General features: G+C 40.2%; 1 protein-coding gene across 3 annotated transcripts; it reads left to right on the top strand.

Annotated features, from left to right (window-relative positions):
- The first annotated feature begins 1,254 nt into the window (after positions 1-1,254).
- LOC109484950 (zinc transporter 6-like) lies at positions 1,255-10,757 on the top strand. 3 transcript variants are annotated; one of them, XM_019788324.1, is made up of 18 exons: positions 1,255-1,511; positions 2,220-2,263; positions 2,802-2,885; positions 3,372-3,456; positions 4,120-4,162; positions 4,462-4,527; positions 5,042-5,122; positions 5,275-5,310; positions 5,865-5,959; positions 6,720-6,768; positions 7,229-7,348; positions 7,761-7,863; positions 8,660-8,707; positions 8,827-8,895; positions 9,049-9,093; positions 9,577-9,907; positions 10,264-10,362; positions 10,545-10,567. In XM_019788324.1, exons 1-18 carry the CDS (start codon positions 1,397-1,399, stop codon positions 10,550-10,552), a joined length of 1,521 nt encoding a protein of 506 aa, XP_019643883.1. In that variant the 5' UTR covers positions 1,255-1,396; the 3' UTR covers positions 10,553-10,567. The 3 variants fall into 3 exon arrangements, with proteins under 3 accessions (XP_019643883.1, XP_019643881.1, XP_019643882.1); XM_019788322.1 differs by lacking the exon at positions 10,264-10,362 and having other exon boundaries at positions 1,256-1,511; positions 9,577-10,006; positions 10,363-10,757; XM_019788323.1 differs by lacking the exon at positions 10,545-10,567 and having other exon boundaries at positions 1,257-1,511; positions 9,577-10,370.
- Positions 10,758-15,515: the final 4,758 nt, after the last annotated feature.

Raw genomic sequence — 15,515 nt, 5'->3', positions numbered from 1 at the left:
CGGCGGGTACCCGTCGGGCTAGCCTGGGTGCCACCCCGCGCGTGAGTGTCTATCTCCTAAGTAAAGTCACGGGAAGCCATACTCCCGGCAGACCTACTTGGCACACTGGGTCTAATTATCTCCTCGCGCATGAGGCGTATAGAGGGCTTCGCGTGGACAAAGGGTTTGGGTGGATAATGGTAGCGGACAAATACGGTTTCTCCCGAAATCTATCGCCAAATAAACGCCGGACTCTGGGGCACCCAGGGTTAACCGTCAGGCGTGCTAACAGCAACACAACAACCCGCCCCCAGTAACACTAACCAGCGTGCCAGGCCCTGCAGCGTGCCTTTGCCGGTACTGTGGCAGAGTGGGGCCCAGTGGGGCCGGTAAAATTCGGTGGCCAGCTGGATACGCGCGCCAGGGGGCTGTTGTTGTTAGCGGGCCGGCTAGCTGAACCGGCCACACCAGCGGTACTTTCCTGGATTTGTTCCATTTGATTTCGAAGTTGTTGAAAGAATAAATAATGGATAGAGATCAACTTCTTTTTGTCTTTTTTATTGTCTTCATCTTATGTAACCGCCTTCGTATTTCAGACAGCTTATGCATGAAATTCGCTTGTATTTATATTTTGAACATGTCTAGTTTTGACATATATCTGCTGTAGTACTCTGTATTGATAACTGTTAACGTGATGATAGCCGCCATCGTGAAACGCCTAATCTGCAGTACAGTAGCATATGCCTTCTGACTGGTTAAAAAAATGAAAACAAAGAAGAAATCATGTCAATAGAGCCCAAAATGGAAGATTTAAAAAATCCTGTCAATAGTGCCAAAAATGGCACTGCTGACAGGACGATCCTGTCAACAGTGTCAAAAATGGCACTGCTGACAGGACGATCCTGTCAGCAATGCAGTATTTCCTGTTATTGACAGGATCGTCCTGTCAGCAGTGCAATATTTTCTGCTATTGACAGGATCGTCCTGTCAGCAGTGCAGTATTTTCTGCTATTGACAGGACGATCCTGTCAGCAGTGCAGTATTTCCTGCTGTTGACAGGACGATCCTGTCAATAGCCTCAGGCAAATTGCAAGGGCAAACTGGAATGTACCACTATGCTGCAACATGTAAGACATTAACTTATGTTTAGAAATTTGATCAAATGTAACAACATTGTGTAGCTAAATATTGATATATAACTGTTATTATATCTAGCCTAGTCGCAACTATTCTTATTATAAGCTTGATTCAGTTATTTACGTAAGAATAGTTTTCGAGTGACAAGTTACCACCCATTTTGCAATGAGGAAGTCCATTGACTTTTGACACAAAATGGCTTCCTTTGCTTCACGTAAGAAGTTACACGCGTCATTTTGAGGAAAATTCCATCAAAAACTTGTGTTTCCGGACAACCAGAATGTACAACAGGGCGACAGGGACATCTTCGGGGGCACAGGGGGCGGTTTCTGTCAACATTCCGGCCGAAAATGCGGACAAAACTCTTCCTGACGTAGTGCCGGATAAGGGATCTGGTAAGTCTATGAGAGACACCGTCTGTCAAAATTTATGAATTTTATATAGCGTCTCACTCTTCTTTAGAATGATATTTGAATCATATTTTTGTTGCCTTCCACACAGAAACAAACTTAGTGTCACAGATACGGTATTTTGGTATTGTCTTAAGAAATAGTGAAACAGTAAAATTACTAGTACAAATTTGAAAATACAAATTGTACCAAATAGAAACACACAGCAGATGCTAGCCGTGGACGACTCTGTAACCCTTTTTGCATGATAATGCCGGGTACCCGGCATTATCATGCAAAAAGGGTTACAGAGTCGTCCACGGCTAAGCAGATGCTAAATAATATACCAAGGACGTTCAACACAAGTATTTCGACCTTGAGGGATAGTCTGAGTATATTTTCAGATACAGAGGTCTGTAAAACAAAATATAGAAACATTAGTCTCACTGTGTTGAACGTCCTTGAATATACTAACACTAACAGTCACACATGAACATTTTCTGCATGTTACATTGATCTGCACCACATGCTCATGAAGGTAATTTTTAATATTTTTGTCACAGATTGTTTATTGAAAAAACCCGTGAGATGTATATTATGGATGATAAGGTTATAAATTATAAGGTCTACAGGACTATGAATTATAAATATTATAGTCTACATGTTCTGTAGCACATACATGTATTTTCATATCAACTTATCATTGTTTTTCAGCATTATGGAATCGAGTTCATTTGGGGACCGATTCACTCTCAATGGTAAGATATTTTTTAATTGAAAATTAATAATTTTGCTGTCAATAGTGGAAAATTTTGCACTGTTGTCGACATTTAACAGAAAATGTTGTATGTTTAAATCCAACACAAGGTAAATTTTTTCACCTAGAGCTTTCGACCAGTCACTCTGGTCTTCCTCAGTAGACTGACCCAGTGAGGCTTGTCATCACATGGCTTCTTTGTGTGACGTCAACACTGGCAATCGATGTTGGTCCCCGGTCAAAGTTATGGTAACACCTTGTTGATGTAGCCTCCATACTACATGTAGTAGCATGCCAAAAACTGGGCGACTTTGGGAATTTTTATGTGCTACTTTCTGATTGCAATGCAATGTAGACAACATAGCCGGCCTGGTTGAACTCCCCCTGTTTTTTACCCCTGTTTTTAGAACTGGGCTGATTAGAAAACCGCCGAAGACCACCAAACCCCCAGTTCTACAAGCCTGCTACAGAGGTTATTGTTGATGGTCATTAGTTGACTAGCATCAGAGAATCTTACATGTTTCTACACTATTTTGTAGGAAAACTTCCACCCTTTCAAGTCTCAGGCAGGACTTCTGACCAGAGCTGCCAGAGAAGTGGGCAGAGTGTTGGCAGAGAGGAGGGTAAGCTTTTAACCAAATTAACATCCAAAAAAACAAAGAGAATAGGAAATATCTAATTGTGTAACTTGGGATACTACATGTAGTACTCTAACTCCAGTTATTTAATGCACGAATCTCTGCATTATTGTAATAAGTTGTAATAACAATGTACATCTATTGTCTTAGGAGATGGTATGAATGTGTCAAATGGTGTCAACTCCTTCTTTCAGCTTCAGGAAATTAGACAATAAAAATGAATGAGATATTCCTGTTAATCATTATTTAATAATATATATAGTAATAACGGAACTACCTTTTTGTAGCCAGACCAATTTCTGATGACAGTGTATGTTCCCTTTTGGTGTATTTTGCTGTTGTTTAATGTCTTTTTGTTTTTGTTTTGTGCATAAAATGTCCTTCATAATCATACATTACAGAATAGCATTTGAATTGTTACAATTTACAAGTCAAGTTCAAACTGATTTAAGATTGTACAATCTTTTCCAGGCCAGAAGGGTGATGTTTATAGCAGTGCTGAATGTACTGTGTACCCTGGTGTTGTTTGTATGGTGTAGGACCACAAGGAGCATGGGTTAGTACACAGGACATTCTGTTTCTTCTTGTATTTTGCATAGTATATACTGCAGAACTGATGTTTTATAAGTATTCTGAGAGAGTATAAACAAATCAGGGCTTGAAATCATTTTTCTTTTTACATTCCTGCAATGGTGCAGGCAACATTTAAAACTACCTTCACCAGACAGATTTTAAATACACTACAGTTTCTTTGCCTTTCAAGTCACAAAAGAATTTAAATTGTATCTGTCGCAGGCACGCGGCACGGAGGCAGCTACCTTCATTACACCGAGCGACTTGTTACACCCAACCCTTGAACTCTTAACTCCAGATGTTGTTTAATGCTATCTATTGTGGATTGATTGTGGATCTGAAAGAAAGGATGCTAGTAGCACCAATTTCGATTTAAAGATGGAAGTTATCTGCTGTCTTAAATGATGCTACTTTGAAGAATGCACTTGGCAGTTTTTGACCACTGCTGGTCCCACCTGGAATTTTAACAATTAAACATTTGTCATTCGATTGTCAAATAATATCATATTCTTACATGCAATGATGAAGAATTTTTATTTGTATCATGTGAGGGAAGAAAGAATGATTGCAATGTCTATTAATAGATTTAGAGTAAATAAGTTGGAAATCAATGGATCATTGATGCAGATTTTATTTTTCTTTTCAGCCCTGCTGGCATATACTTACCTGACTGTGTTTGACATTCTGTGGTGAGTTGTGTGTTACCAGTACTACACATATACATAACGTTACTTAATTAACACTGCAAATATTTTTGAAAAGTAGTGTACTTTTACTAAGGCAACATAACAACCAAGAAAGTATTTTATTACATTAATATTATTAAGATTAGAAATCATAACTATTGTATAATTGATTGATTGCTACATGTACATTTGAGACTTTTTTTATACTGCTATCATGTATTGTTATCTCCCATGTTTGGCTTTGCAAACAATGGAAGTAATGATACTTTGTAATCGATTCATGTCTATTGTTAAATCTACAGCTTGGTCACATGTTTGGTCAGCATCTGGGTTTCCATACAGAAGCCAACTCCTGCATTTTCATTTGGGTGAGTTGCAGCTATCTAGCACATCAGCAGAATGTACTGCACCTGTACAAAATCTGCATTGTATTGTATTCTGCATGGCACTTTGACAGAACGTCTTGTTTAAGGTTGTATTCATATGTTTAATAATAGCACCCTGCGTAATATATAGTTTTCAAATGTTGTGTCGGGAAAGATGTCTCTAATAGACAAGATTCTGATACAACATTGACCAAACATCCAAAGAAAACTGAAAAATCTGTGCTTTCTCACAGACGCAGTATGGTCTGCTGTCTACCTTAATTTGAAGTACTGACAACACATCTCAAATTGAGCTGCCTTAAAGAATATAACTAAGGCTGTAACCAGGAGGTTGTATCTTTGTGGTAGTTTTAGCTTAGTAAGCATATTTTTGGGAGATATTGCAATAGCTGATGCAACAGAAGGAGGCAAACTTGGGAAGATTTCAGATGTATTTATGACATGTAGTCTCTGTATGTTTCACTTGATTGAATTACTTATGTCCTTTTCTCTTTAGATATGAAAGATTCGAGGTCCTTGCCGTATTTACCAGCACAACATTGGCTCAGCTGGCACAACTGTTTGTGGTGAAAGAAAGGTATTGTATTTTAAAAAATGGCACTTGTAATAGTGAACATCAGTTACCAATTTTGGAATAGGAATATTAGTTAGTTACCAATTTTGGAATAGGAATATGTTATTAAAACTACATGTATTTACATCTGTTCTTTTTGCTGTTAACTATTGCAGTATTGAGAGGCTCCTACACCATCATGATGTCCATACGTAAGTTTCATCTTACATTCTCATTTATTTATTGTGTATTGAAAGTCTTAAATCACAAATAAAAAATCACAAGAAATATTACCTGACATATTTCATAAATCATTTTCACTGTATTTTTTAGCTATTGCCTGAGTGTCCATTACAAGTTCAGTCAACACGTAAAGTGTAAACATATCTTTAACATATTTGTGCCGGTAGAAGTCATAATGAAACAAGTTTAAACTGTTACTAGTATTTCCAACATAATACATTGGACCCAAATTTTCCACTGCACAACTCCAGTCTTTGTCAAGGAATGAGCAATCCAGTACTTCTGTGACTTAACGTTATGCAAATGACACAAATGAACAGTGGATCATACTAGGTAAAGAGGCCATCTACATCAGGGTATTGTAACTACATGTATCCCTCAACAAAGTTGGGGAGCACAAGTTCGCAACAGACTTTCTTTGACCTATGATCCACAGCTCACAGAAACAGTGGATGGATTGTTAATTCCAATTTCTTGGGTTGGAAATTACAGTCCAAACTTTAACATATTGTTAAACTTGCAGTGGAAGACTGTTGGTCGGTACTGCTTTTGGCTTTGCAGTCCACTTTGTGTCAACCTACTTTGTCAGCAACAAGGCATTCCAGCATGTTTCAGAGGGTGAGTAGTACTACTAGTAAGCCATAATTATAAGTGAATATGTAATATGTATGCTACTTATATATACCGGTACTGTGAATAACTTACCAGAAACCCAATACCAGTGAAGAACTGTAAGGCCATAGCAAATAATTTTTATGGATGACATCAGTGCGCGCATTAATTTTTGCCTGATTTTGGAAGAATAAAAACAAGAAATTTTGTTGCCCTCTGACAGTGGTCAACATTACCGAAAATGGGCAAAGATGTCTGTAAATTGCCATGCCAGAACATGGATGGCAGATAGATATAAAGAGAGGAGACAAGACAAGGCTCTGATTTGATGTTTTGCCTTTTACTTTGATGCAGTTTTGTATTTCCAGTTTCCTTTTATATGTGATGGTGGCTGTCTATATGTGATGTTCTCACTGAATCAAAACCATTTGTACATTGATTGAAAAGTTGAGAAATGGATGTTGTACATGTAATACTAGTTGGCAGTAAACTTAGCACAATATAGGTACATTTTGTATCACTTCTTGTTTAACAAGGTTTATTATATCAAAGTTTAAAGATGTTTTTTTTGTCCCGCCTTGTTTTATTTTCGCCCAATCGCATTAGATTTGGAGTCTGCAGAGGATGTCATCCATAAAATTTACTTGCTGTGGACTAATGCAACAATTGTGCAAAGATTTTCTATGCTATTGTAGCAACTATTTAAGAACAGTAATATTTCCCTACATGTATGTGATCTTTGGTTGTTTTTTGCATTTTACTGCAGCCTCTAGCTCCAGCTGGCTACAGGAGCATGTTGCAGACATGAGCAGAAGGTAAATATGATATTTAGTCTGAAATTTGTAGATCTACATATACATTTTGTAGGTCTGTGTTCCTCTTTAGAGAAGAGTATTAGTGATTTCATTGCTGCAAACTCTGTGGTCTGTGGCTTATCTGCTATTATTATTATCGGAAAGGTGAAGGTCTGTTGCATCAAACGTCATTCCCAGTGGTCTGGTCATGTCAGTACAGTGTAGCTGCATGACTGCAGTACCATAACTCATCACTAGGTGTCTCTTCAGGACAGTGTACAGGTCCATTGGCTACAGCTTTTAGCATTTTGGAAAGAAAATTGGATCTATTAACTGTGAAGAACTTATGTTCTATTGGTATTTGATACAAACTTTCTTGTTTCTTGGGTCAAGCAGTGTATTGTAAGGTTTCTAATACCACGGGAAAGACTTTGTGGAAAAGAGTTTGTACGTTTTTGTACTAACTTGTCATCGTTTTTAGTTTGTGCAGCGTTGTCCCCGGACTGAGCAGCTTGTTACTACCCCGGATCAACCCTCTGCCTCTCATCGCTGTGGCAGGCGCCCTGGCTCTCTTCATCACAGACATGCTCATAGAGATCAAGTAAGGCACTGTCTTCCCAACAACAACAACAACAACAACAAAAACACTTGGAAAAGTAACATTTTCAAAGAAAATGAATATGTTCAAATTCACATGGCCTAGCCTAACAAACTACTGCTCTGTTTACTAGTATTCTTACCCAAACACATTCATATGTAGTGACCAGCCCCTCCAACTTGCTACATAATGTAATACAACATCACTAGGATGTCTGCTACATCACCAGTTACCATGGTGACAGCCATCTGGTCCAGGTCATTGGCCTTATTTTCTTAGAGAAGAAGAAAAGAAAAAGAGCAAAATAATATATTTTCCTTCTGTGAATGTAAACATAAAGTATTTTTAGCAACATTCTGATTTTCTTGCTCTTCTTCCAGGTTCAAGTAAGTTATTATTTTTGTTTCTCCTCTAGCAATTACTTCCGAGCAGATACATTTGCAGCCATCTCCATAGCCATCATGACTATCGGCACCATGTTCCCCATGTCTGTGTACAGTGGCAGGATTCTTCTACAGGTAAGCGGAGCCTTTCTTTAACCTTCTCACTGCTGCCTCAATACACCATAAACAATGCAAATTTGGTGCCAAACAGCTACCTTAGGAGGCTGAAGGTTAATGACAGACACAGTAAACAATAGTACCACAGATGCCCCCCCCACCCCCCACCCCCCCACCCCGGTGAAATCATAGAGCCAAATGTTCACACCAGTTTATTTTGGGTCTCAGTTTGATTCTGCACACCCCCAAGACCAGCAACCATCTCTTTCAGGAAATAATTCTGAAGCAAAAAACTGAATTTTAGAATTTCACTTTCTTTAAACTCTCAAATTTTAGTAAGTCTTTAGGATAAAAAAGGATTTTCTCATCAAACCTAATCCAAAAAATTTTCACTTGGAATTTAACCAATCACATATATAGTTTGGACACCAAAAAAAATTATATTCTTGAAAGGAGAAAACCTATACGTATAGAAAGACACGTATATAAAAAAAATTAGAAAGACCCACATGTAACACATCACTTTCAAAACAGAAGAATATCCAAAAGTAAGACTCGTGCCCAAATTCAATTTTCACCCCAAAAACACCACCAATTTTCCACCATTTCACAGCAAATAATGAGAAAGATTCAATGCAATTCTAAACCCTCAAAATCCTTTCGTCCCTTTTTTACCATCCACTACATGTGCCTCGGACCCCTGTCATGGAAGTATTCCTGTATTCACCAATTAACGTACATGTAGTTAAACCCCACTCTCTACTCGAACTTCAATGACTAGTATTACATGAGAATGTATGCTTTTTTTTTTCAGACCACACCGTCTCACATAATAGGACAACTAGACAAGTGTCTGAGAGAGGTGGGTTCCACACACATCTCCTTTTTTCTAGTTTGCAGAACATTTGGTGGTGAAGAATACAGACTGGTTGGAAAATGAAATTTTAACTTACTAGTACATTGTTTCTCTCTGTCTTCAAGGCATCAACTCTGGACGGGGTGTTGGAATTCAGAAATGAACATTTCTGGACTGTCTCCTTTGGGACTTTGGTGAGTACTTAATATCACAACATATACATGTACAGTATGATACATTTTTCATGTCCTATATGTAAGATCTTATGGTTATGTTCATGTTTGTTGTTCCCATGGGAATGAAAGATGAGTGTACTTTTTTCAAAACTGTGCATTGTTCCCTTTCAGGCTGGCTCACTTCATGTTAGGATCAGAAGAGATGCGAATGAGCAGGTAAGCCATTATACCTTTTACAGATTCTAGTTTGCATGGCTGACTACAACAAGTACCATCTAGTCTAACTTCTTACATGTACAATCAAATCCTTGTCATGCAAGCGGGATCCAAGAGAATGTACTTGTCAGTGAAAATACTAGTAGCCGTTTTTGCATGATAGCCACTTGAAGTTCCTTCCTGCATAGAACAGCACTCGTCTTTGCTTCTGTAGCCCTTGGGCCACACAGTTGTGCAATCAGTACAGCAAGGATTGTGTGTTTTTCTGTCTCCCATACTCTCCCTGAAATGCTGAGTGCTGCAAACAGAAGGAAAGCAGTATTGGGCTAAAGTGTAAGCCCAAATGTTCAAACACTCAAGCTGCAGTATGAACCATTTTTAAAGTCTTTGGTATGACTCTGACGGGGAACAAACTCACTACCTACCTAATGAAAGACAAACACTCTGAAGTAAAGCTACTGATGTAAGAAATTTTTCCCACAGATGGTGTTGGCCCATGTCTCCAACCGTCTGTCCAACCTGGTGACCGTACTGACCATCCACATCTTCAAGGACGACTGGACGAGGGCCTCCCTGTCCGCCTCGAGCTATGCCGCGTCCCGCCAGCCCTACACCAGCACGCCCGCCAAAACTGGACTGGACCCCGCCGTGCCCACCGTCAACCCTTTCCAGCCCCTCCCTCCCCTTCATGCCCCTAACCTGTCCACCATTACCCCCATAGGTTCACCTACGGTACCTTCACTGCACCAGCCTGCAAGTAGGCTGTATGGTAGTGGTACCACGGTACCCAGTCACGTGGCACTGGGGCCTGCAGGTAACCCTGGGGGTAGGATACCTCTCAGGACATACCAGCCTACTAACCTGTTTGGTGCAAGCGATGGGAGTGGACAAAAATCTACAACAGAATTTGTACATAGATGAAGTTTCAGGACCAATGTGTAGTTGTATGTAGTGGCACTGCAGTACCTAGTCACTGGGGCTTACAGGTAATCCTGGGGGTAGGATACCTCTCAGGACATAACAGCCTACTAACCTGTTTGGTGCTAGCGATGGGAGTGGACAAAGATCTACAACAGAATTTGAACATAGATGAAAAGGCTCAGGACCCATGGTTGCATGTAGTGGCATTAAGATATCTAGTCACATCGCACTGGGGCCTACGTGTGTCAGGTAATCCTGGGGGTAGGATACCTCTCAGGACCTACCAGCCTACTAACCTGTTTGGTGCTAGTGATGGGACTGGACAAAAATCTACAACAGAATTTGTACATAGATAAAAAGGCTTAGCATACATGTATAGCTGTACAGTAGTGGTACCACGGTACCCAGTTACGTGGCACTGGGGCCTGCAGGTAACCCTGGAGGTAGGATACCTCTCAGGGCCTACCAGCTTACTAACCTGTTTGGTGCAAGCGACGGGACTGGACAAAAATCTACAACAGAATTTGTACATAGATGAAAAGTTTCAGGATACATGTATAGCTGTACATTAGCGGCACCGTGACACCAAGTCACATAGCACTAGGACCTATTTCAGGACGTACCAGCCTACTACTAATCTATTTGGTGCTAGCGATGGGACTGGAGAATAATCTACAACAGAATTCGTACACAGAATACGTGTATAGCTGTACAGTAGCGGTATCACTACGCTATCACTGATTTTTCACAGTTTTGTTTGGATGTTTGGTCAACGTTGCATCAGAATTTTGTCTGTTGCAGACGATATCCTTTTCGACATAACATTTGAAAACTACTGACGAGATGTTAACCTTCTTCCATTCTGCCAACGTGCAGTACGTTTTGCGGACGTACTCAGGCAACCCTGGGGGTAGAATATTTCTCAGGACCTACCAGCTTACTAACCTGTTTGGTGCTAGCGACGGGACTGGACAAAAATCTACAACAGAATTTGTACATACTAAGTTTCAGGATACCTACATACCAAAAATCAAGACAATCCGTCAACCGATTCTTGAGTTATCATCCTTCGAAAATTTTTCAACAAATGCTCCTGCAGTTCCAGAACAAGCTGCTAGGCGGCCCAAACTCATGTCACTTCTTCCCTACCCAATGAGCTATCTACCAACCAAAATTTGTGACCCTAGCATGTCCAGATCGAGAGATATCAAAACCGGAATTTCTGCTGCAGTACCAACAAAAGCCGCCAGGGGGCCCAGAATCTAATCATTTCTACATCTCATCAAGACCTACCCACCTACCAAGTTTCATGACAATGCATAATAGGCTTCTTGAGATTTGCTGTTCACAGACAAACGGACAGACGGACAAACGCTACTGAAAACATAACCTTCTTGGCGAAGGTAATAATTATGCAGTGCTTTGAGCTAAGGATAGGAAAAAATGTTCTTGTAACTTACAGTATCAGCATCTATTAGACAGTCAGAGGTTCAGTATATGCGGGTCAGTTTGTCTTTGTACAGGTACTATGTAGTTTTACTGCCCCATCTGTTATTGTAGCATAGGAAGAGAAAAGAAAGCTGACAGTTAATATGGAAGATGGCCCAGGTTACTGTTAATGTTGGGTTACAAGCTAGTAAGAGGCCAATTTCGTCATTGTGTTGCTACAATCCTTAGTAAATGTACATGTACATAGGCCACTAGTATTAGTAATTGTCTGTTTGGTTCTGGTACTAGTACTACTTGTATTGAACTTTCATAACATTTCAAGATGACTTGATTATGGATGGCATCTGCGCACACTAATTTTCATCGGTTCCAAGGGAAGTTTGGGCCAAATCGTACATCGTAAGAAGCTGCTATAATACTGCATGCCGTAAATTTTGTAAAAGAATATAGGAAAATGAATACTAATATCCCACAATGCCTATTGTACGGATTTTGTCATAAACTTACTCATTTGCCAAAATTTATTTCGTACCCTGAGCGAAGTCTTATCAAGTTGAAGGTGTAAAAGGCGCACGGCCGCGGTCATGGATTACAGACTTAAAGGAGTGGACCGGGAGAGAGCTATGGGAGAGAGTGAGAGTGAGTGAGTGAGTAAAAGATCAGTGAAGTGAAGATTTTTGTTTCTTTTGTATACTATGTTCTGTTAGCCTCCTTTGCAGACTTCTGTAGACATTTTTCCAAGACCGCGGATTTTTGCTACAACATTTCATTAGTCATTAACGTCTGTCCCAAACTCCGTGACAGTCGTGACGTCTGTGAGCTGAAAGTCGCTCCAGTTTGACTCCAAGTCCAGTACGTGTCAGCAGAGTTTGAACGTGGGTTTCCACAACTTCAACGTGCACACACGACACCACAGATCCCCTCAGCACTGAGCTTAGGAACGAATTCTGTGCTCATTGAATGTACAGCTCATTGTGGAAGTTGGCGAGAAGTAAATAACGTTTCGTGTAATATGCTATATTACATGTACATATGTTATGTGTACGTAACAATGCCTTAACTTAAGCATTATCGTAAGTTGAATCAGCTCTGTCCCATAGCATACTGATACTGTAGTACTGGAAGGCCAAGGACATTGTCCTTGGTGAGGCAAAATGATATCGCTGATGGAAAACGATTGTTTCGTATCGTCTACAGGTTGGTTTTAGCTATTCATTGCTGATACCGAAAAATAATGGGTCTCACGTAGCTTGTTTTGTGGCTGCATCAAACGCTTCAAGTATTAAATGATGACGAAAATGTGCTAAGAAATGTCAATATCAGACAGACTTCCTCATCAAGAATATTTTGATGTCTTGAGATTAGAGCATTTGCGTGCAGCAAACAAACACATGACCTCTTTGTTTACTACCTGTGTGACCTTGGACACCTGCCGCTGACGTCACAGGTCGCTAGGATACCAGATCAAGTTGGGCACTCGCCGTATGTGTTAGTAGGACGTGGAGTTTTGGCGCGTTCAGTTGGGAATTTCTCGTGCAAAAACGGTACTTTTTATACGCGCTAAACTAATGATGGTGTAGCAGAAGGGCTGAACAAGCTGACTGTTGGAACAGGTTTCAATGAAGAGGGTTTGATGCACATTGTGGACAATTTTTGGTTTAGACTCTGCCTCGGAAAAGGAGCTGTTCAAGCGGCCATGTTGGTATCGGGACAAAGGTACAGTGAATCTGTGAACATAGGGACGTGTAACTATGGCTAAAAACAGACAAGGACTCAATGCTCAGCAGTTTGGAAATGATCTGAATGCTTTAATTTCTTTGCTGGATCTGAAGATAGAAAATAGGTGAGTGACCATGGACGGTGCTACATGCATCTTTGTAATGTAGTATAGTGGTTGAACAATGTGAAGTAACGTTAATTGCTCCATGCTAAGACAAAGTAAATCTGAAGCGATTATCTTAGTGTTCTTCGGTTTTTATCTTTGATTGTAACCAAAATAATCAAAGACTGCTTTGACACTGCTTTATGACATGTAGTTTCTGACTTTTGTGGATGACCAACTATGACCCTTGCAAATCGTGTAATATACTTTGATCTACAATAAACTAGATGGCTATTAAGTGTCTTTGTGTACTCCGAAGGATTTTTATTTCATGGTGCATTTAGTTAAAATAAGCTAATTGTTTCTTCAGAAAGTTTAAAATACATCCTTATGAAGCAGTACAGACACTGCCCAAACAGGCACATGGCAGCATTTTAATGGCAATGCCGTACTACGATGGCCTGAAGCCACTCTCTTGAACGTAATATTTTTATGCATCCAAACCGAATTAGCATCCATTTGCTTACATTATTACCAAATTAAACAAAATGAGGCCAACAATCATTACAAAAAATGCTATAACCATGATCGGCAATGCAGACTGGCATGCATGCTATGTTACCATTATAAAATGTCATCAAGAAGGCCAAATGGACGCGTCGTACATGCATGTTGTATTCATTTCAGGTGATCATTTGTTAAATTCAGGTGATCGCATACTATCACAAGTGATCGCATACTATACTATCCAGTTCTACATAGCAGCAGCAGCATTCTTGTTTATGATGTAGGCTACGTTGTTCGGTCTGTCACGGTGACGTGATAGTTCTCTATACGGCAAGCCACATAGATCTTCGAACCTGTGTCATTGGTACCAGCCTGGTTACCATGTCCACCTGTCGTTATAGACTCTGGAAATTAAAAGAATGATCACGAGTTAGTTGGAACTTATTAGCACGTACAGTGTAGCTGTGTGTATGGTGCAAGTAATGGGAACAATGGATGGGACTTAAACTTGACTTACATTTGATAAAATAGCTTCAATTCATGTGTGTAGTGTTTTTGAAATTCATCTCATCAAATCGAGCTCAAGTGCAACAAATTTTAATAATAGTATAATAGTGTCACGGGAAAATGTTTACCTTTGTCGCCTGTAATATAGATGGTTTTGTTGACGCAACCCCAATAGGTCGTACTTCCAACATTCCTGTGCTCGGCATTGTCCACATGTGTGGCCGGCCGGGGTGACGATTCGTCCTCTACAATAGAATTCGGCGGCATGTTATTGTTTTGTTATAACTTTATACAAGGAGGTAAATCCTTGCTATGACATTTTCACACTTTCACGTGATCAGTGCCAGCCCATAGCGCGACCTGACCGCTGTGGCTGTGAAATTTGCATACTAACTTGACTACACCGATCACACATAAGAACTTGTACTCGGCAAGCGCGTACAACCGTGACTTAGAGGGCTTTGTAACAACAATATATAGGCGACACTAACTGCCCAGCCCAATGGCTCCTGGACCTTTTGCCCTAATCGGTTGGTGGGCTGGTCATGAGCTGACACGCCGCCGGAGTTAGAGTCAACCTTTGAGTTTCCTAGCCTCTTTCTTTCTTCCTTTCTTTCCGCTGACATGTATATAACTGACAAGTACATTTGTACATGTACAGTGGCGACACGTTATGGTTCTCGGGTTGTGCGTGTTCGAAGAAGGGTGTCAGAGTCAACCTTCGAGTTACTTTTTCTCTTGTGTTACAGCTTCATACTTATAAAAGTCATGTACAGTAATCCCTATATGTTCAACAACTGTGTGCAATGTCTATATGGCACTGTGAGCATCGACTGCCATCGAACGGTTACTTCACATGCAATATTTGAAAAGTACCTCTACACGTCTGATGTCATCAAACAGGTTCTGAAAAAAATGAATTTTGTGACGGACACATTTGAGGCAGCGATATCCAGGTGGACTATTACTACTATGTCAGTAGAGATGCCATAACGGAAGATAAATTCTGACCCTAGCTAGGATCTAGGGCCAATCTTACCTCTATCTTCAGTGGTCCCTATACGTAGATGTTCATGGAAAACAAACTTACCTGTCGTACTTCGCCTCTTGTAGTTTTTATACATGTCCCAGACCTGTGATCCGATTCGAAAGATTCTTAAGAAACTCATGTTGACTCCAGTCTTAGCTTATTGCCGACCACGTCAGTCCCTGTCCG

This window comes from Branchiostoma belcheri, unplaced genomic scaffold, assembly GCF_001625305.1.
Source record: "Branchiostoma belcheri isolate BF01 breed outbred unplaced genomic scaffold, Haploidv18h27 scaffold71, whole genome shotgun sequence".
Lineage (NCBI taxonomy): Eukaryota > Metazoa > Chordata > Leptocardii > Amphioxiformes > Branchiostomatidae > Branchiostoma > Branchiostoma belcheri.
Note: the sequence above shows the minus strand (reverse complement) of the source record. Positions and strands in the feature narration are given on the sequence as shown.